Source organism: Dipodomys ordii, unplaced genomic scaffold (assembly GCF_000151885.1).
Source record: "Dipodomys ordii isolate 6190 unplaced genomic scaffold, Dord_2.0 Scaffold37, whole genome shotgun sequence".
Classification (NCBI taxonomy): Eukaryota; Metazoa; Chordata; class Mammalia; order Rodentia; family Heteromyidae; genus Dipodomys; species Dipodomys ordii.
The window spans coordinates 4839115-4863971 of record NW_012267253.1 but is presented as its reverse complement, the minus strand read 5'-3'; the positions used below and the strand labels follow the sequence as shown (position 1 = coordinate 4863971).

The 24857-nt window shown below is 43.3% G+C and overlaps 1 protein-coding gene across 1 annotated transcript in view; it reads left to right on the top strand.

The window, feature by feature from the left end:
• The window catches only part of Abcg5 (ATP-binding cassette, sub-family G (WHITE), member 5), a 28226-nt gene extending 5899 nt beyond the window's left edge, over nucleotides 1–22327 (top strand). Inside the window, exons 3-13 of the mRNA XM_013017928.1 lie at nucleotides 1958–2094; nucleotides 2173–2271; nucleotides 6779–6911; nucleotides 9882–10021; nucleotides 10749–10878; nucleotides 11326–11539; nucleotides 11639–11844; nucleotides 12834–12972; nucleotides 17917–18102; nucleotides 20983–21095; nucleotides 22134–22327. Coding sequence (XP_012873382.1) covers nucleotides 1958–2094; nucleotides 2173–2271; nucleotides 6779–6911; nucleotides 9882–10021; nucleotides 10749–10878; nucleotides 11326–11539; nucleotides 11639–11844; nucleotides 12834–12972; nucleotides 17917–18102; nucleotides 20983–21095; nucleotides 22134–22327 — 1691 coding nt within the window. The remainder of the gene's footprint in view (nucleotides 1–1957; nucleotides 2095–2172; nucleotides 2272–6778; nucleotides 6912–9881; nucleotides 10022–10748; nucleotides 10879–11325; nucleotides 11540–11638; nucleotides 11845–12833; nucleotides 12973–17916; nucleotides 18103–20982; nucleotides 21096–22133) is intronic.
• The last annotated feature ends 2530 nt before the right edge of the window (nucleotides 22328–24857 follow it).

Genomic DNA, 24857 nt, shown 5'->3' with positions numbered 1-24857 from the left:
CGTGGTGTGTGTGTGTGTGTGTGTGTGTGTGTGTGTGTGTGTTGGAATGAGAGAGAGAGAGAGAGGGAAAGAAAGAGAGAGATTTAAAAGGCAGAAATCAGTATAAAATGATACTAAAGGGCCAGACAACACACAGATATCTGTCCACTGAATTTGATAACAAGGTAGTAGCAGTGATATCCTGGGGGAGGGGTATCTTAATACAGTGGAGAGGCTGTAGGTATTTACTGAGATCTGGCAGAGATTAGATCCCGGAAATGTAGGGCCTGGGAGTGTCTGGTTAAATGAACCATGCTTGAGACCAAAGATCATGGGTGGCAGCTGAAAGTCATGATTCTCGTCTTTATAACTCACTCTCCTTTCTGTTCCATTGTTACTTCTAACCGAGCATGTTGGCTAGTTCTGAGCTTCATCAGGTGTTAGGAAAGGTAGTGATGGCTGAAGGGGTTCATTCATCATCTGACCTCTTCAGAGCAGTAAGTAGCTTCTTTATTAATAGTCATAGAAGATCCTGTTGCAGGCTACCCCAGTCTCACTAGAATTTACTTACTCTCCTCTCAGTTCAGAACCTCCTGCCTGTGGTCTCTGTTATTACATCTAACTGCTTGGCATTCCTGGGCAGGAAAGGCCTGGTAAGGCCTGTCTTGTCTCCAGGAATTCTTGGACTATATGCTAAATTAGAAGCCAGCTGGCTTCTAATCCCAGAGGCTTCACCTAATCTCTAACCCTAGGAAAAACAAAAACAAATAAAATTAAGCAGATGAAACATCTTCTTCTAGTCACCTCAAGTACCAGGCAGTTGGTTCAGTGCAGCTCTTGGTGTTGGCTAAGTCCAGCTTAATTTTCCCAAAGGACTCCCTAAGTCTGTGCTCCTCAACTGCTATCATAGGAGTCATCCAGGGATCTTATTAAAAAGCAGACTTGGGGGGCTGGGAAAGTGGCTCAGTGGTAGAGCACTTGCCTTGCATGCCTGAGGCCCTGGGTTCGATTCCTCAGCACCACATAAGCAAAACGAAAAAAGCCGGAAGTGGTGCTGTGGCTCAAGTGGTAGAGCGCTAGCCTTGAGCTGAAGAGCTGAGGGACAGCGCCCAGGCCCAGAGTTCAAGCCCCACAACCGGACCCCCCCCCCACAAAAAAAAGCAGACTTGGGACCAGTAGGTGTGGACTGAAGCCTGAGATACCACATGTCTAACAAGCTCAAAAGGGGGTGCTTGAGGCTGCTAGCTCTCAAACCACACTTCCTCAGCAAGACCTTAAGTAGTGTCACCTACATTCAGGTACAATGGGACAGTCCCAGAGGACCACGAAAAAGGAAAGAAGATGTTCTAGGAGCCCATGTTTTTCAAGTCCCCACCTTTTGTTTTCTTCTGAGCTTGTGTTCTCCTTTTCAACCCCAAACAAATTTACCAGGGCCAATGAGTGGCTCAAGACAGTAATGCTACCTACTCAGGAGGCTGAAATCTGGGGATTAAGTTTGAATGTAGCTTGGGTAGAAAAATCAGTAAGACCCTGATCTATGACTAACCTGCAAAAAAGTGGAAAGTCGAGCTGTGGCTCAAATGGTAAAGTGCTAGCCTTGAGGAAAAAAAGCCAAAGAACAGCACCCAGGACCTAAGTTCAAGCCTGAGTACACACACACACACACACACACACACACACACACACACACACACACACGAGTACATAAAGCACCTTCATCTCTGGAGTCCAGTCTCACCACGTTGCCAACACTGACCTTCTCAAAGAAGACATCGGGGTTGTGTCCTAGTTACCAAATTTGGCTGAGTGTGTGGGGCCCACATACAGATTCATTTGTGGCCTGTGAGTTTGACTCACAGAGAACAAATCAGGGTCCCATAGTGGGGTCTCTGCCTCCACAGAAGGCCTTGGAGAAGCTCGTCCATTGTCATCCTTGGGGGCGCGGGGATCCTCAGGGCCTTCCCTTGTTGCCCCCCAGGCTCGGGGAAGACCACGTTGCTGGACGCCATCTCCGGGAGGCTGCGGCGCACGGGGACGCTGGTGGGAGAGGTGTGCGTGAACGGCCGCTCGCTGCGCAGGGACCAGTTCCAGGACTGCTTCTCCTACGTCCTGCAGGTGGGCGCCCACCCGACCCCGGGCCTGCCACTGCCCTGGGGCCTGGATGGGCGACGCTGATGTGCCCCTCTTCTGCAGAGTGACACGTTTCTGAGCAACCTCACCGTGCGTGAGACGCTGCGCTACACTGCGATGCTGGCCATCCGCCACGGCTCTGCAGACTTCTTCCAGAAGAAGGTGAGCGCCGTGAGTTGGAGTTAGGCCCCGTCTAGTGTGCAACCAGAGATGTAGCCTAAGCTGGGTTGTTGTTGTTTTTGGAGAGAAAAAAAGCATGAAATATTCCGAATTTTGATAAATTAGAATGATAGGTTGAAATGACAATCTTTTGACTGGACTACTAAAATTAATTTTTTCCATAAACAACTCCCTGCCAGCCCTTTAACTGGGGCTCGAACTCAGGGTCTCATGCTCCTCCTTGGCTTTTGCATTCGAGGCTGGGGCTTCTACTCCTTGAGCCCACCTCCATTCTGGCTTTTTGCAAGTTAATTGGAGACAAGTCTCACAGCCTTTTCTCCCTGGGCTGGTCCATCCTCAGCTCTCAACCTCTTGAATAGCTAGGATTACAGGGAGTAAGCCAGCAACACACCCTGCCCAACTGTTTAACTTTGGAAGTTTAGCTACTAAAATATTGCCATGGTTTGCATTACCGTTCTCTTTGAGGTCTGTATCTGAACAGATGTTATTTTTCCCCACTAATTTTTCCCAGTTTGCTTCTTGAATGGGCCTCAGCAAAACTGAACTAAGAAGAAAGTACTGAATCAACTCTTTTAGGTTCCAATGTGTTTCTTTTATTTATTTTTTTTGTTGGTCGTGGGGCTTGAACTCTGGGCCTGGGTGCTGTCCCTCAGCTCTTCAGCTCAAGGCTAGTGCTCTACCACTTGAGCCACAGCACCACTTCCAGTATTCTGGTGGTTTATTAGAGATAAGAGTTTCACAGCTTTTCCTGCCTGGGCTGGCTTTGAACCATGATCCTCAGATCTCAGCCTCCTGAGTAGCTAGGATTACAGGCATGAGCCACTGGTGCCCAGTTTTCCAATGTGTTTCTTACATGCATCTATTTTGGAACTAGCTGCAGGTCCCTGGAAACATGGCTTATTTGTGTTTGGACTGTGAAGATGTGGGAGCACCCAGTTAACAGTGACAAACAGTGACAGGTAGACGGGCCACCTGCAAAGAGCCATAGCTCCCTGAGAAGCAGGCTTGTGTGTTCTGATGCCCTTGGTGAATAAGCTCTTCAGTCTGAGAATCCTGGACAATTCTTGGAGGTAGCTTTCACTTTCGTGAGGGCTTTGGTCTGTGCAAAGGGCCTTAAGCCTCACAGAGTGATGCCTGGCTCTAGCTCTATCCTTAGAGGTTATCTTTGAGTGCTCAGAGGTTTCATAAGTGTCCTTCTCTCTCACCAGGTTATGCTCAGCCCTGGCATCTGGCTGGGAATTGGCAGACCTCATTGTCACTTCTGCTGAATCTGTAAGGGAGGCACTATCTTTATCTTGTAGAGCAAGAAGCTAACACCTGATGGGAGCTAGTGGCTCACCTCTGTAATCCTAGCTACTCAGAAGGCTGAGATCTGAGGATTGAAGTTTGAAGCCATCCTAGGCAGGAAAGTCCACAACACTCTTATCTCCAATTAGCCAGCAAAAAGCTGGAAGCAGAGGCTATGGCTCAAGTGGTACAGCACCAGCCTTGAACAAAAATGCGAAGGAATAGCACCCAGGCCCTGAGTTCAAAACCCAGGCAGCTGGGGATGTCAGAGCTGGGTCAGGGACTCAGGCCCTTTAGCTCTACCATGTTCCCTTAGTCTCCCAGTGGTCTAAGAGCGCCTGTGAGTTCAGGCCACTGGAAGCTCCAGACATATGGCTTGATAGCCCCAACCATCAGTGGCAAATGAAAAGCTGGGCCACACACCCTTATGAAGCTTCCTCTCTGTTTGCCTTAGTACTGATGTCTGTAAAGTAGGTAGGGATAAGCCCCACTTGATTGTTTTGTTTTTGCAGTACTGGAGAATGATCCCAGGGCCTTGTACATGTTAGGCAACTGCTCTACCATTGAGCTGTATTGTCAGCTCCCCATACATACTTGAATAGGAGAAATGAGTCATGAACAGAGTCTTTGAGTTAGTGATCTATTTATATTGTGTACCATATTGATGGAATCTAAAAAAACCCATGAACTCCTTGAAATGAACTGGTGGCAAATTTGCCCATACTGAATGGCCCTAATGCCTGTTCCAGGAAAGCCCCAAATGTCCTACTGAGGTTGATAGCACAGGGTTGGCCCTGAGACTTCTGAGAAAGCCCCACCCACAGTACACCAGGTTGTGATGAGGTAGGTTAGGGACATGTGAGTGCTAGTGATAAAGGGGACAGCCTGGTCCATCTGCTGTGTCTTCAGAAGAACCCTGGACTGAAGCACAGCTCACCTGAGCAAGCCTGTGAGTGCTGGGCTGTGAGGAAGTTTGTGTTTCCTAGATCACCGGAGCCCAGATTATTCTGCTCTCAGTCCCAGCTCTGCCCATACTTAGTAACATGACCTTAGCCAAGTTATAGACCTATCTGAGAATCTATTTTCCTCTTTCTAAAATAGAACAGTAATGTATTTTTCCTGCAGTGGATGTCAGGAATAGATAGATTATGTGAAAGCATGGAGCTTAAAGACTGATTCCATTGAAGAAACTTCCTTCAGGAGCTGGAGACAGAGTGAATCAATGTTTCCTAGATCCCCAAGGGAAAGCTCATTCCTTTTCCGATGCTGCAGAGATGAAATTTCTGGAATCTTCACTGGCTGATGAGCATACCAACTCAGCCATGTCAAACAAAACTCTTCTAGTCTTATGGCAAGAGGAGAACCCTTCTTTCCCCAGATCACATTAGTGTTGTTATGCATGTTTGCTTTCTCATTATTCCTTAGTGCTATTTGAAATATATCCCTTCTTTGGACCTGTGCTTCATCTCTGCTGGGGGTCCTGGCTCCTCTGGAACTTTCCTCCAGTCTAGTGAGATGTAGTTGTTTCTGTTTGTTTTAGTGCAATATGTTTCTTTTTTCATTATGAAAGGAGCCCAATTTCACTAGGGGCTGATAGACACAGACACATGATCATTTTAGAATTCGCAGCTCTCTTCTGAGAATGCTGTTTCCTCTAGTGCAGGTGGGGAATCTGTAAAGGAGGGAGAAGAAGTAGAAGTCTTCCAAACTAGAGACATAGTGGAAGAAGGCCAAGGGAGGAGGAAGAGAAGGCTGGCTTTCTTGATTAGAAAATCAGTAAAGAATATTCTCAGCCGGGTGCTGGTGGCTCACGCCTGTAATCCTAGCTACTCAGGAGGCTGAGATCGAGGATCGCGGTTCAAAGCCAGCCCGGGCAGAAGAGACCGTGAGACTCCTATCTCCAATAAACCACCCGAAAACTGGAAGTGGCGCTGTAGCAAGTGGTAGAGCGCTAGCCTTGAGCTGAAGAGCTGAGGGACAGCGCCCAGGCCCAGAGTTCAAGCCCCACGGCTGACCAAAAAAAAAAAAAAAGAATATTCTCAGTGTTATTGGTATTGTTATGGAACAATTGAACAGATTGTTGGGAGTCCAAGCAAGACACTTGGAGAAGTAGGACAATTCAAATGTATTATACCAGCGGGCCCAGAGGAGTTACTACTCTAAACTCTGACCTCTCAGCAACCACAAAATCTATAGAGCTATATAGGAGGGTTGGACTGCTAGGGCTGTGCTGGTTGAATATAGGTGTGTTTAAAGTAGGTGGGAGGGTTGATTAGTAGGAACAGCAGTTAGGGTGGATTGGGAAGCTCCAGGCAGGAGGCCTGTTTATAGGAGCAGAACCCACTGATGATCCAAGGAGGAAGAAGGTGATTCATCTCCAGGGGCAAGTTTATGCTGTTCAGTCATTTGTCCTGTAGGGGGATTCCAGGCAGAATAATCACATCCTGCAATGTACAGTGCACAGGTCCTGCCTCATTTCAGGTTTCTGTGCCTTTTATCAGCCAAGCTGACAGAGGGCAGAGAATGAGGAGAGAGGACAGAGGCGTCCTGGATCTACAGATAGAGTAGGTTAAGGAGCATTGGCAAGGGAATTTTAAGAAGTGTGGCTGTGGATTATAAATTGGATTCCCTTTAAAGTCCTTAAGGAGATTCAAGTAAAGATTGGAGTGATTTTTTAATTACTTTTGGAAGCTGGATTATATTCCTTTGATGCAAAACCACAGGGGACTCTCAGACTTATTCAGGTTATAAAAGGAAAACTGGATTCAGTTCAAATCAAATTGGAGGTTTTAAGCACAGAAAACATTTACAATAAACAAGTTTCAAATGCAAGCACTTACAAAATAGGCTATGTTATAACTAAACCTTTGGGAATTTTTCTGTATGGACTAAATTGGCTTCAACATTGGAAAATAGGCTGTTTCCTAGTGAATTTTCCTGAAACAAGAATAAACTTTTTGTTGTTGTTGCTCTAGAGATTTTAGAAAAAAAAAGTTATTTAAATCAGATACATGCATTTAAATTATGATTTAAACCAAATTGGATTGTACTGTAACAGGCGTGATCTCCCAGGGTGTGGAGAGTCTGAAAGTGGCCCCTGCACTTTAGGGAGGTATTGCTTCTGTGGGGTCTCCTTCAGTCCTTGAAGTGAAATAATAGCCACAGCAACAGGCAGCCCTATTGGGTTTTGTGTCTCCTACAGGTAGAGGCAGTTATGACAGAGCTGAGTCTGAGCCACGTGGCAGATCATCTGATTGGCAACTATAATTTTGGGGGAATTTCCAGTGGTGAGCGACGCCGGGTCTCCATCGCTGCCCAGCTTCTCCAGGACCCCAGTAAGTGGGATGCAGAGCTTCTACCAGCTGTGGCCTGGGCATCCGCCGTATGTCTGCAGGTGCTTGAGGCCTTTCTCATAGTTCCCATTTGGAAAGGGACAGGTGTAGAGCTGAAACCACTGAGGTTTTCTAAACTGAGGATCCAGGTTCTATTTGGAAGTCCTGTGTTGATGTCCTGATGTCCTTCCAAGTACAGACAAGCTCCCAACTTAAGGATGCTTCAACTTTAAGGTGGAGTGAAAGTGACACACATCATACTTCAACTTTTAAATTTTGATCTGTTCCTGGATACTGTGATATGTCATTTATCATATTCTCTCATGATGCTGGCAATGACAGTGAGCCACAGCACCCAGCTGGCCACAGGGCCACGAGAGAAACAACTGATTCTCTACAGTGGGTTGTGTTGACAGGCTATGGTGTCTGGTAAGTTAGATGTATTAAGTACATTCTTGACTTAATGCTACTTTTACTTTCCTATGGGTTTATTGAGACAGAATTCTATCATAGGTTAAGGAATATTTATACAATGTCCCTCTTGGACTTGGGAATATCACACTTGTATTTTTATGTTCCATTTGGGTCTTCCATAAAGATGGGGCCCACCTGCCCCAACTTTACTCATTCTCCTCCTCCTTATTCTTTCTCTCTCTCTCTCTCTTTTCTTTTTTGCTGGTCATGGGACTCCAACTCAGGGTCTGGGTGCTGTCCCTGAGCCATTGGACACAGTGCCACTTCCAGCTTTTCCTGATTAGTTTATTGGAACTAAGAGTCTCATAGACTACCCAGATTGGCCTCAAACTGCAATCCTCAGATCTTAGCTTCCTGAGTAGCTAGATTACAGGCGTGAGCCACCAGTGCCCAGCTCAACCTTACTTCTTACTAGACTAGTATCACCATGACTGCTGAAAAAGTCCAGTGAATTCTTGGTGTGATTAGAAATATTCATGGGTTGGGCTGGGCATGTAACTTAGTGGTAGGGTGCTTGCCTAGCACGTATGAAGCCTTAGGTTCAATTCCTCAGTACCACATAAACAGAAAAGCCAGAAGTAGCACTGTGGCTCAACTGGTAGAGTGCTAGCCTTGTGCACAGAGAGGCTCAGGTACAGTGGCCAGGCCCTGAGTTCAAGCCCAGGACTGGCAAACAAACAAACAAAAAACCAAAAAAAGAGAGAAATATTCATAAGCTGGGGGGCAGTGACTCATGCCTGTAAGCCTAGGTACTTAGGAGGCTACAATCTAAGGATCTCAATTTGAAGCTAGCCTAGTAAAGAAAGTCTGTGAGTCCCTTAGCTCCAATTACCCACACAAAACCTAGAAGGGGAGGCATAGCTCAAGCAGTAGGGTGCCAGTCTTGAGCGAAACAGCTAGGACAGCACCCAGGTCCTGAGTTTAAGCCCTAGGTCTGGTGCACTTGCGGACACACACCCCCTCATGATGAAATGGAAGGAATTAAAGTAGGAATTTAAATGATGTGCTAAAAATGTATATGCCTTAAGAAAGGGTTATCAAGTTGAGATAACTTGTAATCTCCCCTCCCTCTTGCTTGCTTGCTTTTCTAATTGAGCAAAGTCTATTACTACTGTGTACTTGAGGGAAGACAGAACGCTGTACTGGAGATTGGACCCAGGGCTTTGTGCATGCTGGGAAAACATGTCACCAATGGGCTACATCCCCAGGCCTTGGATACTTCCTTTACACTGTGATAAACCAAGACTGCCTGTCTTCTGATGATGCCTGGTCATTAGAAGGCAAGTAAGAGAAATGCTGTTAAGAGCCCCTGTCATTTTGGGGGAAATAACTTACAGTTAAGTCCTCTATAAAACCAAATCACTGCCCTCATTTCTTTGCCACACAAAGTCCCTAATGCTGGAAACGGTTGCAGACATGAAAGGTTTCTGTGTATGTGTGTGTATGTATGTGTATGTATGTGTGTGTGCATGTGTGTGTGTGTGTGTGTTCATGCATGTGCACCAGTCCTGAGGCTTGAACTCAGGGCCCCAATCTCTCACTTGATTTTTGTGTTCAAGGCTCATGTTCTACCATTTGAGCCACAGCTCTGCTTTCAGGTTTTTTTGCTGATTAATTGAAGGTATGAGAGTCACAGACTTTCCTGCCTGGGCTGGCTTTGAACTTTGATCCTCAGATCTCAGCCTCCTGAGTAGCTAAGATTACAGGATTGAAAATAGTAGACTATGATTCTCCCAAAGATACCAATGTCTTGGGGTTCTGGGGGCCTCAGAAAATGGTTGTATTCTCCCAGGAATAGACAGGCAGAACCAGAGAATTAAGGTCTAGCTGCAAAATGAACGAGACTCTCTTAAGTCTTGTCCATCAGGGGGACAATGAAGGGCTGATTCTGCCACAAAGCAAACCCCCTTCGTGGAGTGAACATGATGGCACTTATGTGCTTGATTTTCATGGTTGGGTCACTCAGGCCTCCATAAAGAACTTCCAGATTATGCTTCTGAATGATCCAAACTACCTGGTGCTCTACTTTGCCATATGGCCTCAGATACATTCACTATGGATTTCTGCTACCCACTTTGCCCTCTTGTGAGCCTTTGCTATCTGCTTTTCAATTCTGATGGAAAGCTGGCTTGTGAATAATTCAATAAAACATCATCCCTCACCAGAAAAAAAAAGATTAGGCTGGAGCCACTGGCATTGGGTTCTGTCCGTCTTTTGGAAATACCTTTGTGTCAGCTTGCCAGTCTTTGTTCTCTGTCACTGTATCCCAGGTGGAGCCCAGAGTCCACAATCCCAAGTAGGATGCCTGATCTGGTTGTCTTCCTATCTCCAGACATGCTTCTGAGCTGAGTTGGGTCTTTCCCCCTGGGTTCACACTACTTCTCAGCGCACACTGGATGGGGGCATGGCAGAGCAATAGAAGACAGGTCCAAGTTCTGAGTTTGAAGCACAGAACCTGCTGGGCAGTGGCTGAGGTGTCTGCCTCTTCTTTGCTGGCAGAGGTCATGATGTTTGATGAGCCAACCACAGGCCTAGACTGTATGACTGCAAATCAGATTGTTGTCCTCCTGGCAGAGCTGGCTCGAAGAGACCGCATTGTGATCCTTACCATCCATCAGCCCCGTTCTGAGCTCTTCCAGGTAAGGGATTGCCTCTTGTCCTGCTCGGCTCAGGGTGTGTTAAACCGGGAATGGTGGGGCAGCAAAGATGCATACTCACACATTTGGAAACAACCCTGATTTGGGAAGGACAAAGGATCAACTTGCTCCTTTCAGCACTTACCATGTGCCAAATGCTTTCTGCACACAAGTACATTTTGTCCCCTGAAGCCATCGTCAGTATGTCCACTTGATAGAAGAAAACAGCAAAACTTAGAAATGACTAAAAATAGAGCCAATATATCCTGTTATTATTAAAAGCTTATACTGGTAATCACAGTAAGCTAGTTGGCTTGAAAGGCTGTGTTTTTCCACAAGATCGTACAGATTTCTTTCCAAAAACTATCTCATTTGATCCTTCTACTATCTTTTCATTAGCTAGTACTTGCTGTTTATAGATGAGGGTCTGGGATTTTAAGCACAAACAACAAACAACCAGGATACCCCATAGGTCACTCTCTGAGTGGCAAGGCTGGAACTTAAACGGATGGCCAGTAGCCCTTTTCTGCCCCAGATAGAATACATGATCCACAGAAGTGCCTTCTGGCTGGTAAGTACAGGGACACACTCTGAGTGTCTCCAAGAGACTCATGGAGAGTGCTGATACATAGCCAAGGTAATCAAAGGATCAATTGACTGCTCAGAAATGTATCTCCCATAAAGACCTGATGACCTGACCACCCACTAATACCTTCTATTGTCTGATCAGTACTTTGACAAAATCGCCATCCTGACCCATGGAGAGTTGGTTTTCTGTGGTACACCAGTAGAAATGCTTGATTTCTTCGATGGCTGTGGTTATCCTTGTCCTGAACATTCCAACCCTTTTGACTTCTACAGTAAGTTTTCCTTTCACATACCCCATAATGAATGATTTTTAGTCTTTCTTACTTCAGACATCTCCCTAGATTGACACCAGCTCTTGTGTGCTTTGATTTTCAATCATGTTTTGGGTTTGGTTTTGTTTTTAAATTTGCCATTGATGGATCTATCAGACTGAGATGAAGGCTCTCTCTCAAACAGATTATTATAGTCCTACTTTATCAGAGAAAAATTAAATAGCATCAGAATTCTCTTAGGCAGCCCATAGGGGATATTGCTGGGTAGCTTTAAGATATTCTGACTTTGTAGGTGACATTATCAATAAGGGTTATTCTGAGAATGAAGTATTATGGCTAGTACTCCCTAATCAGTGTGTGTGTGTGTGTGTGTGTGTGTGTGTGTGTGTGTGTGTGCACATGCTCATTTAAAAACACATGGGTCCTTTTTTGGGGGGATATTTTTAGTGGACTTGACATCAGTGGATACCCAAAGCAAAGAACGGGAAATAGAAACCTACAAGCGAGTCCAGTTGTTTGAATCTGCCTTCAGAGAATCTTCAATCTATCAAAAAACTTTGGAGAACATTAAAAGAACAAAACACTTGAAAACCCTACCCACGATTCCTTTCAAAACTAAAGACCCTCCAGGAGCTCTCTGTAAGCTGGCTGTTCTCTTGAGGTAAGAGCCTTGAAAATGTGAGTAAGGCTTATTTTAGGTCTTTATACATTTGCCAATAATGATAGCAAAGAAATTAAAATAGCATTGTTTGGTTTTCAGGAGAGTGACAAGAAACTTAATGAGAAATAAGCAGGCAATAATTATGCGTCTTGTTCAGAATCTGATCATGGGTTTGTTCGTCATTTTCTTCCTGCTGCGGGTCCAGAACCATATTCTAAAGGGTGCTATCCAGGATCGTGTGGGTCTGCTGTACCAGTTTGTGGGTGCGACCCCATACACAGGCATGCTCAATGCTGTGAATCTGTGTAAGTGCTTATGTGGGGGAGGTATGCCTTTCTTTCTCTGAACATTTCCTGCCTCCTTTAGTGATCACTTTGCAAAGGTCCACCATTCAATATGTGTGTGTGTGTGTGTGTGTGTGTCTGTGTCTGTGTGTCTGTGTGTCTATGTGTCTGTGTGTCTGTGTCTGTGTCTGCAAACCTGGCCCCTTCAGATTCTCTTTGGGGGAAAATAGCCTTAGTGTAAATCAGCTCACTGGATGGATCTTGCTGTGGGTCTAAAGATCCAGGGAACCAAAGCTCTGAAGTGGGGAGTTGGGGAGAATTTGGGGAGAGTTCTTCCAAAGATCATTCCTAGTATTTCATCTTGGCTATTAGAATGCACAGCTCTTGGGGGCCCAGTTAACAGACCAAGTTTACACCATTGTTTCCTTTTTGGAACCTATTTTTAAAACAGTCAGTGCCTAAATTTCCAACTCACCAGGAATTGAGAAACATCACATAGCTGTCTGGAAATGGACAGTAAATGCAGCACTAAGTTTAAGAAACAAAAGGGAAGGATGCTGGGTTTGCAAAGTTGGTCCTAGATGGTTATAAGGAGCAAGGAAACTCCATGTATCACTGGGCTTTTCTGGTCCTCCGGGAGCCCGAGAAAATGTAGGTTGCTGTGGGGTCAACATCTTGAACAGAGAAAGGACATAGTGTAAGTCATTCATTTAAGTCCCTTAACAAGTGCTTTTCTTGAATTGGTGATAACCTCCCACATTAGAGAAAAGTAAATAAATTATGATTTCTTTCCCAACCATATTGCAATTCAAGTAGTATAGGTTTCTGGGACGGGGAGTATTTCTTGTGCTGTGGGTAGCAGCTCCCCTCCTTCCATGACTAGGATACCTGTCTAGCTCCTCCTCACCATCCAGCCCTGGGACAGACCTGAAGTTCAGCGTAGGCTAGCCCTCCCTCCCTCCCTCAGCTGTGTGGTGACTCACTGTTCTGGAACCTGCCTTCCATGCCAGTTCCTGTACTTCGAGCCATCAGCGACCAGGAGAGCCAGGATGGCCTGTACCACAAGTGGCAGATGCTGCTGGCCTATGTGCTGCACATCCTCCCCTTCAGCATCATTGCCACCGTGCTTTTCAGCAGTGTGTGCTACTGGTAAGAGAGTTCAGGGGCCTTCAGGTCACATGGGCCAGCCTCCCCCAGGGTCATGGAGGCCAGGGGGAATGACTGCAGCGGCAGAGTTCCAGGGGAGGGGCTGACTCCAGGATGCTCTCTGCTCTGGAGAATCTGTATTTTGCCCATTAATGTCTAATTCAGTGTTGTGTCTTTTAGCACGTATCTTTTATTACAAATAAAATAACTCAGCTGAGTGCTTCATGGACTTAAGAGCAAGCTAGTATGAGGATAGGAGCCACGTTTCCAGCAGGGGCTGCATCAGAGAAGAGGGCTGTCCAGGAGCTGAGGCCAAGGCATACTCAGTATTGTTTTCCCTAAGCTGTGGCAAGCTGGGGTAGAATATGAAGTTACTGGTACAAACCCTTAAAAGATGGTTGTACTCAGAGAAGGACATGGGCAAGGCCATTCACTGTGCCAGGAGGGTGAACTTTCAGTGAAAAGCAATGTGAGGGGCCACATGGCCTTCCTCAGTGGTCCCAATGAAACCTCTCAGGAACAAGTCAGTCTCTGCCTGAGGTTTCACTGACGTACCTGGGATGTTGAAGTGGACCTTGGAGGGCCAGGGCTGTGGGTGGGGTGCTTAAGGAATTAAAAGTAACTATGGGAAGAGTGCACTGGAAACCATGATCATCACTAATACTGTCCAGCTTTGGTTGAGAGTTTTTTATTTCCTAGATAAACCCAAGAAGGTGCAGTTAAGATATTTGTGAGATTTGTTATCCTGGGGAGATCAATCAAAAACAACAACAAGAAAACCAAAAATAAACCAAAACAAAATGCATGGTGTATAACAAAATGCATGGTGTATAACAAAATGCATGGTGTATAAATAGAAGATAGATGATGGCAGTTGGCATAAATTCCAAATTAAGAGTTTGAAGGTATTAGTGCGGCATCTTTTTTTTTTTTTTTGGTCAGTCATGGGGCTTGAACTCAGCACCTGGGTGCTGTCCCTGAGCTCTTTTTGCTCAAGGCTAGTGCTCTACCAGTTTGAGCCACAGCGCCACTTCCTGGTGCAGTCTTGTGTTTTACTGGAAGAATGACAGGGGCAAGGCCATTCATCATGACAGGAGGATGGGCTTTCAGCAGAGAGCAGTGGTAGGGACCACATGGCCTTCCTAGTAGACGGGTGAAGCTCCTCATTCACAGACTCCCAGGAACAAGTTGAAACTCTGTGCATTGAGGATAAACCACATACCTATCTGTTCAGGCTGAATAAACTCAAGCAAAAGCCTGTCACAATGCTCTAGGAACAAACTCCGAAAATTTAACAATTTTCCAGTAAAACTGAAGGCTTTGTGTAGATCTTGCTTCTCAACATAGCCATGGAGCACAGCGCCAGCATTCCAGTAGGACTTGTTTCAGAAGTAGTATCTTAGGCCCCGCCCCACTGGAGTGGATTTCGCATTGAACAAGATTGCTCAAAGGTGATTCACAAGAACTATAAAATTTGTGAAGCAGATATTGAAGAAGTATGGAATTTGAACTACTATGAAAAAGAATTTGTTTTCTAGGACTTGAGAAAAAGAGAGCACCATTGAGTGTTAAGGAGTAAAGTCATGACTACTTTCAATAAAAAAGTCAGCTATAACAATGCAGAAGCAGTCTTGGTGGCAGCATTTGTTAGCCATGCAGGAAATACTTTTAAGTGGTCAATACGTGTTGAATACCTATTAGGTGTCAGATAGGGTGCCAGGGCCTAGAGGAGACTTACAGAAGAGTGAACTGAGGTGCTACCCTGGGCTTCCAGCTCTGTAATCTAAACACTGTAGAAAACTAAGAGTGCCAAGGGGCTGGTGGCTCACATCTGTAATCAGAACTACTCAAGCAGGCTGAGATCTGATGACCCCAGTTTGAATCCAGCCCAAGCAAATCCAAGAAAAACCCAGGAATTGTAGAGAACCAGCCTTGAGCCAAAAAAAAACTAAGCAAGAACATGAAGCTATGAGTTTACACCCAGTAGTAGCACAACAAACAAACAAACAAATAAATAAAGCTTAGAGTGATTTGGTAACTCTTAGCAGCACAACTTGACTGAATGCAATCACAGAACCTGACTGGAACCAACGTGGGCTCCTCATATTTCTTCTACATGAAGAATATTAATCTAGCATAGATATTTATACTCCAGCAGAGATGTTGATCTGCTTGATTAACAGTGGGACCATAGAGCCTATTGCAATAAGTATATCTATCTTTCCCAACTGGTCAGCTTCCACATTCAAAACCCCATCTGATTCTAAAAGCATTTCATTCAATGGATTTTGGACATCAATCTCCAGATGACTTTAATTTAAAGCAGTGTAAGAATTGTCTTGCAAAGAAACACATCTGCTGTGCTGAGGAAGATAATAGCTAACTCACAATGAGCACTTTCTTGCAAGCTTTAAATGTATAAATTCATGAAATCCTTGTCACCATTCTGTGAAGGTGGTACTAGAATTATCTTTGTTTGTAGATGAGGGAATGAAGGCTCAGGTGGAGTGTTTTCCTTGAATTCATTATGTGAGCTAATTAAGGATGGAGAGAGTCTAGGGGAGAGGTAGTTTTTGGTGAAGGTGTGAGGGATAAAAATATGTTTTTCAATGGAAAGGGAGTAAGGATGAATCAGCAGAAGAAAGAGCAAGGACATAGGCTTGGAAACAAGCATACAGATCTTTGGAGAGGTCCAATTGTGCTGTGGCTAATGCCAGATTAGAAGTTGTAGCAGAAACTGGGGGAAAGCATTTTGCTGGAGCATACTTATCATGAGACACAGGAGAGGAGTTTGAACTAGGAAGCGGTTCTTTGTGTCACAGTCTAAAGGGTGAGTTTGGTATCTCTTTGGCAGCAGATGGGACTTAGAGAGAGATGTTGGGTGGCTCTTTGCAGCCATCTGTGTGAATGGCAGAGGGCCCCAAATAAAGAGAACAGAGGTGTGAATAGAAAGGGGAATTGCTGGGCTAGGGTAGAGGGGTTGCTAGCTCAGTAGTAGAGAGTTTGGCCTAGCATGCACAAAATTCTCCTTTGGCACCACAAAAGTGGGTGGACAGAGGAACTTGCTTTGGGAACATAGAATCAAATGAATTCAGAAACCCCACCGATTTGCTGGAGTAAGTCACAGCTAATCCTTGAGTCTTCAGCCTGAGGGGCTGGGAAGATGGAAAAAGAAAAGAAATGGTTTGGTTTTGAACACATTGCATCTAGGATGCTGTAAGAATATTCAACTTCATGTAGCGATTTGAGGTGTGGGTGATTAAGTTAGAATATCAAGACAATGTAAGGGATTGAAAGAAACTCAATGGTAGAGTGTTTATATGCATGCCCAAGGTTCTGAACTAAATCTTCAGCACCACAAACAAAACAAAAAATTAGATTGTGAATAGATGAAGATCTGTCTTAAGTGACAGACCAAAGTTCCAGAGTGGATTAAGGTAGGAACAGGGAAATCTGAGTGGCATAGGATCCTGGATGTGGTAGGGGTCACACTGGGCAAAGGTGGGTGGGAAGACAGAGAAAAGGGGGAGGGGAGACAAAAACATAAAAATAGCAAAAAATTACTAAAATGGAAGGGGAGTTCATTTCTTGCTGGGCACTGACCAAAATCTGAAATTAGGAGGGGGCAATTTAAAGTTGAGTGCATCAGCCATGATGCACTATACCACCAGAACTCAAGATGCAAAGACGAATCTTAAGGGGTTCTGAGCCCAGCTAAAACAAAGTGGCAGACTGGATCCAATTAGTATGGCAAATGCTCTGTTCAACACATGCCTGGTCATGTGGTGTGAGGTAAAACACAGTTATTTATGTTAGGAAAATGGAGGAGAAAGGAAGGAAATAGGCCAGACTCCATCTTCCACTTGCAGGAGTGCTTACTGAGGTAGACAGCAAGGGGCACGGCCGTCCCTTGGGCTTGGAGACTGTGTAAAGGAGCTGGGACAGGAGCTGGGTTTTCATGAGGTCTGAGCAAGGAGGCAGAGGTTAATGAAAAAGCCACTAGGTCAAGGAAGGCAGTGGGGGGGGGGAGCTTTTTGGCTGGACCTATGATGGAGTATTTATAGCCAGGCTTAGATAGATTGCGCTGCTGGAGTCAGGCAGTCTGCACTTATCTTTGGTGGCTTGCCTGATGTCTGTATGCACCTGCAAAAGCAGGTTGGGAGCCAATCCTCCATATTCCATCTTTGGATTCATAGGAAGAATGGGCAAGATGGGGAGAGGCAAGTCCTTCGTAGAGGGTCTTTGGATACATAAAAGGAATGGGCTGAGAAGGGAGCAGCATGGTATGAGAACAAAGCAGATTCCCATCAATTTAAAAAGTGACCCTCAGAGCTCAACAGGTCTACTTATCACATCTGACTGTGACTGTGGTCCAACTAGTGTCATATTTTGCTCTGAGAACAGAGGAGCTGTCCCAGGCCACTCACATTGAGGGGAGCCAAGAGAAACAATTCTAGCAATATTGTAAGCTCTGTTGCAGAAAAGCTTTACAAAGGGAGTTTGGCTTTTCCTGCTGACTCTTCCCACTCACTAACCACCACAGGTTTATTCATAGAAGGCAAGTGTAGATTTTTTTTGGTGGGGGGAGGTCAGTTGTGGAGCATGAACTCTGGGCCTGGGTGCTGTCCTGTGCTCTTCGGCTCAAGACAAGTGCTCTATCACTTGAGCCACAGCACCACTTCTGGTTTTTGGTGGTTAATTGGAGGTAAGAGTCTCATGGACTTTCCTGTCCGGGCTGGCTTTGAACCGTGATCCTCAGACCTCAGCCTCCTGAGTAGCTAGGATTGCAGGTGTGAGCCACTGGCACCCGGCGTGGCATTTTCCTTTTAAAAAATATTTTTAAAAATGATCGTTAAGTAGTTGTACAAAGCAGCTGCCATTTGGCAAAGCAGTTTATGAATCTAATACATCTTGAGAGAAGAAACTAAAGACACTCTGTTTTTCTAGGACGCTGGGCTTATCTCCTGAGTTCTCCAGATTTGTGTATTTCTCTGCTGCTCTGTTGGCCCCACACTTAATTGGTGAATTGCTAACTCTTGTGATACTTGGCATGATCCAAAACCCAAATATTGCCAACAGTGTAGTGGCTTTGTTGACCATCACTGGGGTGCTTGTTGGATCTGGATTTGTCAGGTAAGGATTTAGGCTGGTATGATTTTTGTTAATGATCATCTGATATTATTCCCATAAAGGAATTCTAGAGGAGAGCCATGTGATGCTGGCTAATTATCATCTTATAGTCTGGAGTATTTACACTATTTGCTTTAGACTTTGAACAGTTCTGCTCATCAAATAAAAAGTTTTTTAATTGAGCATCAGGAAATGACAAGGTAAGCATATTATTGACATGATGCACATCTAAGGTCTTTAACTCTCAAGTAAGAAATCCAGCTCATTACCTTGCCCATGTAATTGTAACCCCTCTGTACGGTATTTTCACAATAAAAAATAAAAGTAAAAAGAAATAAAAAAAAGAAATCAAGCTCACACTTGACGTGCTCAAGGCTCACTATGGCGATGCACATGATACATGTCACTTCCTGGAGAGAGGGCTGAGGGGGAGTGAGAAACTTCCTCCATGGCTTAACTGTCACATGATCATGAGCTAGGCCCTTTTTATCTAAATTAAGTTTCCTTGCTTACAAAATGGAGGTTATCTCAGCTAGCCCTAATTGGAGAGATCACAAGGAGTAAATGAGATTATCGATTTGAAAACAAAAGAACAATAGAAGGTGCAATGTTATAAAGAAAAGTGAGGTAAGTATAGATCAATCAAGAAGGATATTTTTTCCATTACACTCTATTTGTCTCAGCAGCATAAGTAGATTATTAGCATCTCAGAAGAATGCACAGATCAAATCAACCCAAGTGTATGTTATGGTCTGATTTTCCTCTTTGACTTTCACTTGATTTCTGCTCTCTGCCACTTACTTGCATAAATATTGCCCTTTGGTTCTGTGGCTATCAGACAGCCTTTGAAAGCTCACACTTTTCTTCTTCTTCCTCTCTCTCTCTCTCTCTCTCTCTCTGCCACTCTATGGTGCAGCCTTTAATAGACTGTCAACAATAATCTACTAAAAGCAGCTATGTCTCATTATGTCTTTCTCTTTGGGGAATTAAAACTAGTCAGAAAATATCCTACAGGTCAAGAAAGAATCAGGACATAAAAGCCGTGTATCAAATTTTAACAGTAATTAGCTCAGGGTGGCCTGAACTGATAGGTTTGCAAAAGTCACTTGTTGGAGTGAATAAATGAATGACTCTCCTTGGACTGTTTACACACTAAAATCAGACACTAAATTGTGTTAGTTTCCTGATACCAAGCTACAAAATGCACATGAACTATTTATTTTGTTTAGCTTGGTGCTGTAGGGAGGGAAGAGAGCACATAGTTCCTACTTCAAAGAGGGGGCATGCTGGCCAGCAAGGCAGCCCTCTCGTGGCCATCATCCTATTCCAGGATTTGCCATCTCATCCTTGAACTTTTATTATAACCTGCTCTCTCTGTCTCTCTCTCTGTCTCTGTCTCTGTCTCTCATACTGGGGTTTGAACTCAGGGGCTTACACTTGCTAGCCAAGTGCTCTAGTACTTGAACCACTCTTCAGCCCTTCTTTGTGTTGGTTATTTCCAAGGTTAAGGCCTTACTTTATGTCATGGGCTGCCCTGGGCTGTGATCCCTCTCCCGTGCTTCCCCATGCCACTGGAGATAAGCACATGTCATTGAATGGAACCATCATACTACCCCTAAAGCTGGGATAATAAATGCATGGCACTGTGCCTAGCCATTGGTTGAGATGGAGTCTTGTGCACATTTTTGCTGGGCCTGGCCTTGAAGCACCATTCTCTGATTTCTGCCTCCCAAGTAGCTAACAGGCTTGAATCACTGAACTTGCTTTTTCTGCTCTTAATCCCTCCTTCCTATTTGCTGCTACTGTATTAATTTTCTTAGAGCAATGATCTCAACATGACCTTTCTCATGATTATTCAATGCCAACTCATTTTACAGACCTAAAACTTGTTTCAGACTGTAATTCCAAACTCATCTCCCTCTGCTCCCCTTCAAATTCCAGTTTCTAGCCTTTCGGGTCTATCTAGCTCAAAATGCAGGACTGGCAGGTCTGTGCTTATCTCTGCCTTCCTGGACCTTCTCTTCATGAAGTTCTTCCTATATAAGTACCTGTCATAATAGCCTTTCAATGTGGTTCACTGACTTTGTACCTTAGAAAATTCCAAGTAACTAGGAATGGGCATGTAGTTCAAGTGGTAGAGTACTTTCCTAGCACACATGAGGCCCCAAGTTCTAACCCCATCATTAACAGAAAAAAAAACAAACCATAAAACAAAAAATGTTGAGGTTTGGAGGGGAGGATGTTATTTGGGAATAAAGTCAAGAACAAAATCATGAAAATATAAAAATGTAATGGTCATGTTAATATGTTTGTTAGCACAAATAGTTCACTATTGTGCATTTTTAGTCTTGACATGTATTCTTATGAGTTCTTGAGGGATAGTTGGAAACTTTTTGTTGTTGTTGTTGGTCCTGGGTCTTGAACTCAGGGTCTGGGCTCTGCACCTGAGCTTCTCTGTGCTCAAGGCTAGCGCTCTACCATGTGAGCCACAGCACCACTTCTAGCTTTTTCTGAGTAATTTATTGGAGATAAGTGTCTCATGGACTTTCCTGCCCAGGCTGGCTTTGAACTGCAGTCCGCAGATCTCAGCCTCCTGATTAGCTAGGATTACAGGTGTAAACCACTGCTGCCTGACAGTTGAAAACATTTCTAAATTATCTAGAACAAGAGCTTTGCAAATAGAAAGTATTAAATACATGCACTTTTGACCAGCCAATACTATATAGTCAATACTATATAATGGACCACAAAGGCCACAGTGTCAGCATGGAACCTCTCCCAAGGTGGGGGAAGGGCGGGAAGAGAGAGAAAACAAAATAAGAAATGAGGTTGGGATATTTACTAGAACCTACTGAATTTCATGGTTTTTTTTTTCTTTTTAAGAAACATACAAGCAATGCCCATGCCTTTTAAAGTCTTTGGTTATTTTACATACCAAAAATATTGCTGTGAGATTTTGGTAGTCAATGAATTCTATGGATTGAATTTCACTTGTGGTAAGTATTCAATTTTGGAATATTATTTTAAATGTTACTCTAAGCGATTTCCTGAGGGAAGTATACTCCGAAAATGTATGTTTTTGTAAATATACACTAACAATATATTATTTTGTAATAAATATATTGTTTTGAAATATAGCCTAATGTATACTCTGAATTTTGTTTTATTTTTTGTGTGGGTCCTAGGGTTTGAACTTAGGGCATAGGAGCTGTCCTTGAACTGTTTTTTGTTTTTGTTTTTTTTTTTGGCACTAGCACTCTACTACTTCAGCCAGAGTTCTACTTCCAGCTTTTTGTGAGTTTATTGGATATAAAGTTTCACAGATTTTTCTGCCCAGGCTGGCTTTGAGACATGATCCTCAGATCTCAGCCTCATGAATAGCTAGGATTACAAGCATAAGTGACTGGCACCAGCTTTTCTGATTTTCTTTTTTTAAAGAAGATAAGCAATGGTCAAGTTGGTCTCCTATGAAAGATCAATAGCTTACGGTCCCTTTGATGGTATTAGGAAAGTGACTGGCCTTATGTATACTATAGTAAACACCAGAGTATTCCAGATAGACTCAGTTCTGCTATCTACTGAACACACCAAGGCAGACTAAAGTGGTTTCTTCTTCCCGAAATATACATAGAAAACAGCTGAATGCAGCCAATTTGGTGCCAAAAGTTATTCCAAAAGAGAGCATTGGGAACTTGAAAAGATCCTCATGGCCACTCCAAATCCCAGACAAGTAAAGAACATGGTAGAATTTTACTGGCTGTTTAAAATATGTTTTGATAATAACATCAGTTACTTTAGAATTGGTGGTAAATGATCATTTTTCACCAGGAATATGGTAATGACTCCATGTCCAAAATAAAAAAAATCCTTTTCTATATTTAAGTCAATCCAGGGTCCAGAATGCTCACTCTTATAAATTCTAAATTGTCTAAAATGTCCTATGTAGGTAGGTTAAACATTTTATGAGCACTAGGGAAACACCTGTTGATTAACTAATGTACCATAACTGACATTGTCAATCTTTTCTTTGGCAGGCAGCTCAAATAATTCCGTGATAATCAATCCAATGTGTGCCCTCACTCAAGGAATTCAATACATTGAGGAGTCTTTCCCAGGTGCAACATCCAGATTCACAACAAACTTTCTGATTTTATATTCATTTATCCCACTTCTTGTCATCCTAGGGATAGTTGTTTTCAAAATAAGAGATTACCTCATTAGCAGATAGTAAAGAATATCACTGAGAAAATGGAACTTAACCTTAAATATGCATGACTGCCTTGAACACCATGGATTTCTTCCTGACGGAACTTGTTAAGATTTTAACCTGTAGGATTCCATTTGTGACTGTTGGATCTATACAGACCTCAAGTGCAACGGCAGTGCTTCCCAGTCCCTTGGTATTCCAGCTTGTGGGACACTGGGTATTTGGGAATTGTGACCAAGCTGGTCCAAGAATGTAAATAATAATAATTCATAAACTTTCAGACTAGAGTTTGGCTATTTGTTTTCTGTGTTCTAAATACAAAAAAAAAGAAGCCAATTTAAAAGTTACATTTTCATTTGATAAAGAATCTGGTTTAACAAAAAGAAAGTGTGCAGATAATTATTGACTAGAAATAATAGTTTTAAAAAGTTATGGGATAAGTTAAAGCAAAGCATCATGCAGAATTGGCAAGAAGGCTATAGCTGTCATTTAAAGCCCACATTTATATGCACTTGTCCCCAAGAGAGGTCTAAGTTACCTGATCACATTGAGAGGAAGGTAGACAGATGTTGGATGGTGAACACCACTCAATCAAGTTAAAAGTTGCAGGAGGGGCTGAATGGTGACCACCACGCACAACACTAATCTGTGGTGATGTTACTATTATATTAGCATCTGTGGTGATGCTATCATTTTTCACTTTTAGCTTAATTTCCTTTTAAAATTAGAATTAAATATTCCTAGACTAGGTATATACACCCAGAAATGACCTCTTTAAGTACAGACAATGACTGTTACTTAAAGGTATATAGCTGGGTGCTGGTAGCTCACACCCGTAATCTTAGCTACTCTGAAGATCATGGTTTGAAGCTTACCCAGGCAGAAAAGTTTGTAAGATTCTCATCTCCAATGAGCCACCAAAAAATGACGGAAGTAGAGCTGTGGCTCTCAAGTGGTAGAGCACCATCCTTGAGCAGAAAAAGCCACATGAGAGTGCAGTGTCCTAAATGCAAGCCCCAGCAGCAGCATACATGTACAGTGCACTCACACGAGTGTGCGCACGCGCACACATACACACAGACACACACACTAATAAGTTCATATAGGAAAAATGCTCAATTGATACCACCTGTTGTGTCAATCAAGAAGAGAGGCATTCATGTTCTTTAATTGTAGAGAAAGATAATAAATAAATATAATACTTACACCTTTATTATATATGTCCAGGGATGAAATGATGAGTGATGGATATATGTCATTAAAGATAGATTCTTGAACTATGGGTTATGGCTCCTGCCTTGTAAGTCTAAGGCCCTGAGTTCAAACCCCAGTACTGACAAAAAAAAATAGGTTCTACATTAAATGATGGATTATCTTTCTGACTGATCTTAACTAATTCATGAATAATTCTGAAATGAACTGTCTCAATGTTACCATGGTAACTTTGAGCAAGAATATTGGGAAGAGCACATGAACTTGTTCAGTTACTGTGACCTAACTTGGAAAGAATGATAAATTATAGCATTTGAAATGTCTCACATTATAGTTGGAAAGATCATTTCATTAAGGAAATCACAGTAACATTCTGTTGCTTAGAACAGTATTTAAGGATCTGGAGACATTGGTAAATTACCGGAATAGTATTGTCAATTTTTATAAAAGGTCTGTGACACTGATGATTATGGTATAATAGTTACATCATGCCGTACAGATTATATATGTCACATCAGTTATAGACAGTTCTGGAGATGATAATCTATTCAAGTAGTTCAAAGAGAGTCCCACAGGAACCTCTTTTGAAATCACTGATTTCAACTTACTAAAGATATGGGTGTACAAGGTAAGTGGAAACACTTTCTACTATTCATATGCAGATGAATTTCATTCTAGCTCAGAAACATTTGGAAAATTGACAATGCACGTGACTTCAAGCTATTAAATGTTAGTGATAGTATCTTAGCAAACACAAAGGCTTTCAACATGTGACAGATTAAGTCTCTAGTAAAACGGACAGTGATGTGCAAAAAAATCACATTATATAATAAAAATTCCTATTACTATTGTAGAAATAAGCTGTTTCTCCCTACCAAGACAGTGATGTTTCTGGAATCCTAATGTTCCCGATAAAAATAAAGGCAGCTTTTTCACAGGCAGGGAAAGCTAAGGACTGAGATTCCTGTGAAGCATGCCAAGCACTGTGTTCTCAAGAGTGAACCATGTTCTAACCTTATTTCATTCAATAATCAGCTGGCTGTCTACCCAGATGCTCTTTACCAGTCAGCATTCTCAGAATTAGTAAACAGGCTTATTTGTAGCTAGGTTCATGGCATTTTCTATGTGGACACAGAAGAACAAAAACAAGTAACTTTTCTGACAAATGACAGCAATTATCTTTACTCAAAATTGAACTTGGCTGGCAGATACACAAATCTACAGGATTGGGAAGGGTTCTTCCTTTTTTTTGGGTACAGTCACGGGGCCTAAACTCTGGGCCTGGGCGCTGTCCCTTAGCTCTTCACCTCAAGGCGAGCACTCTACCACTTGAGCCACA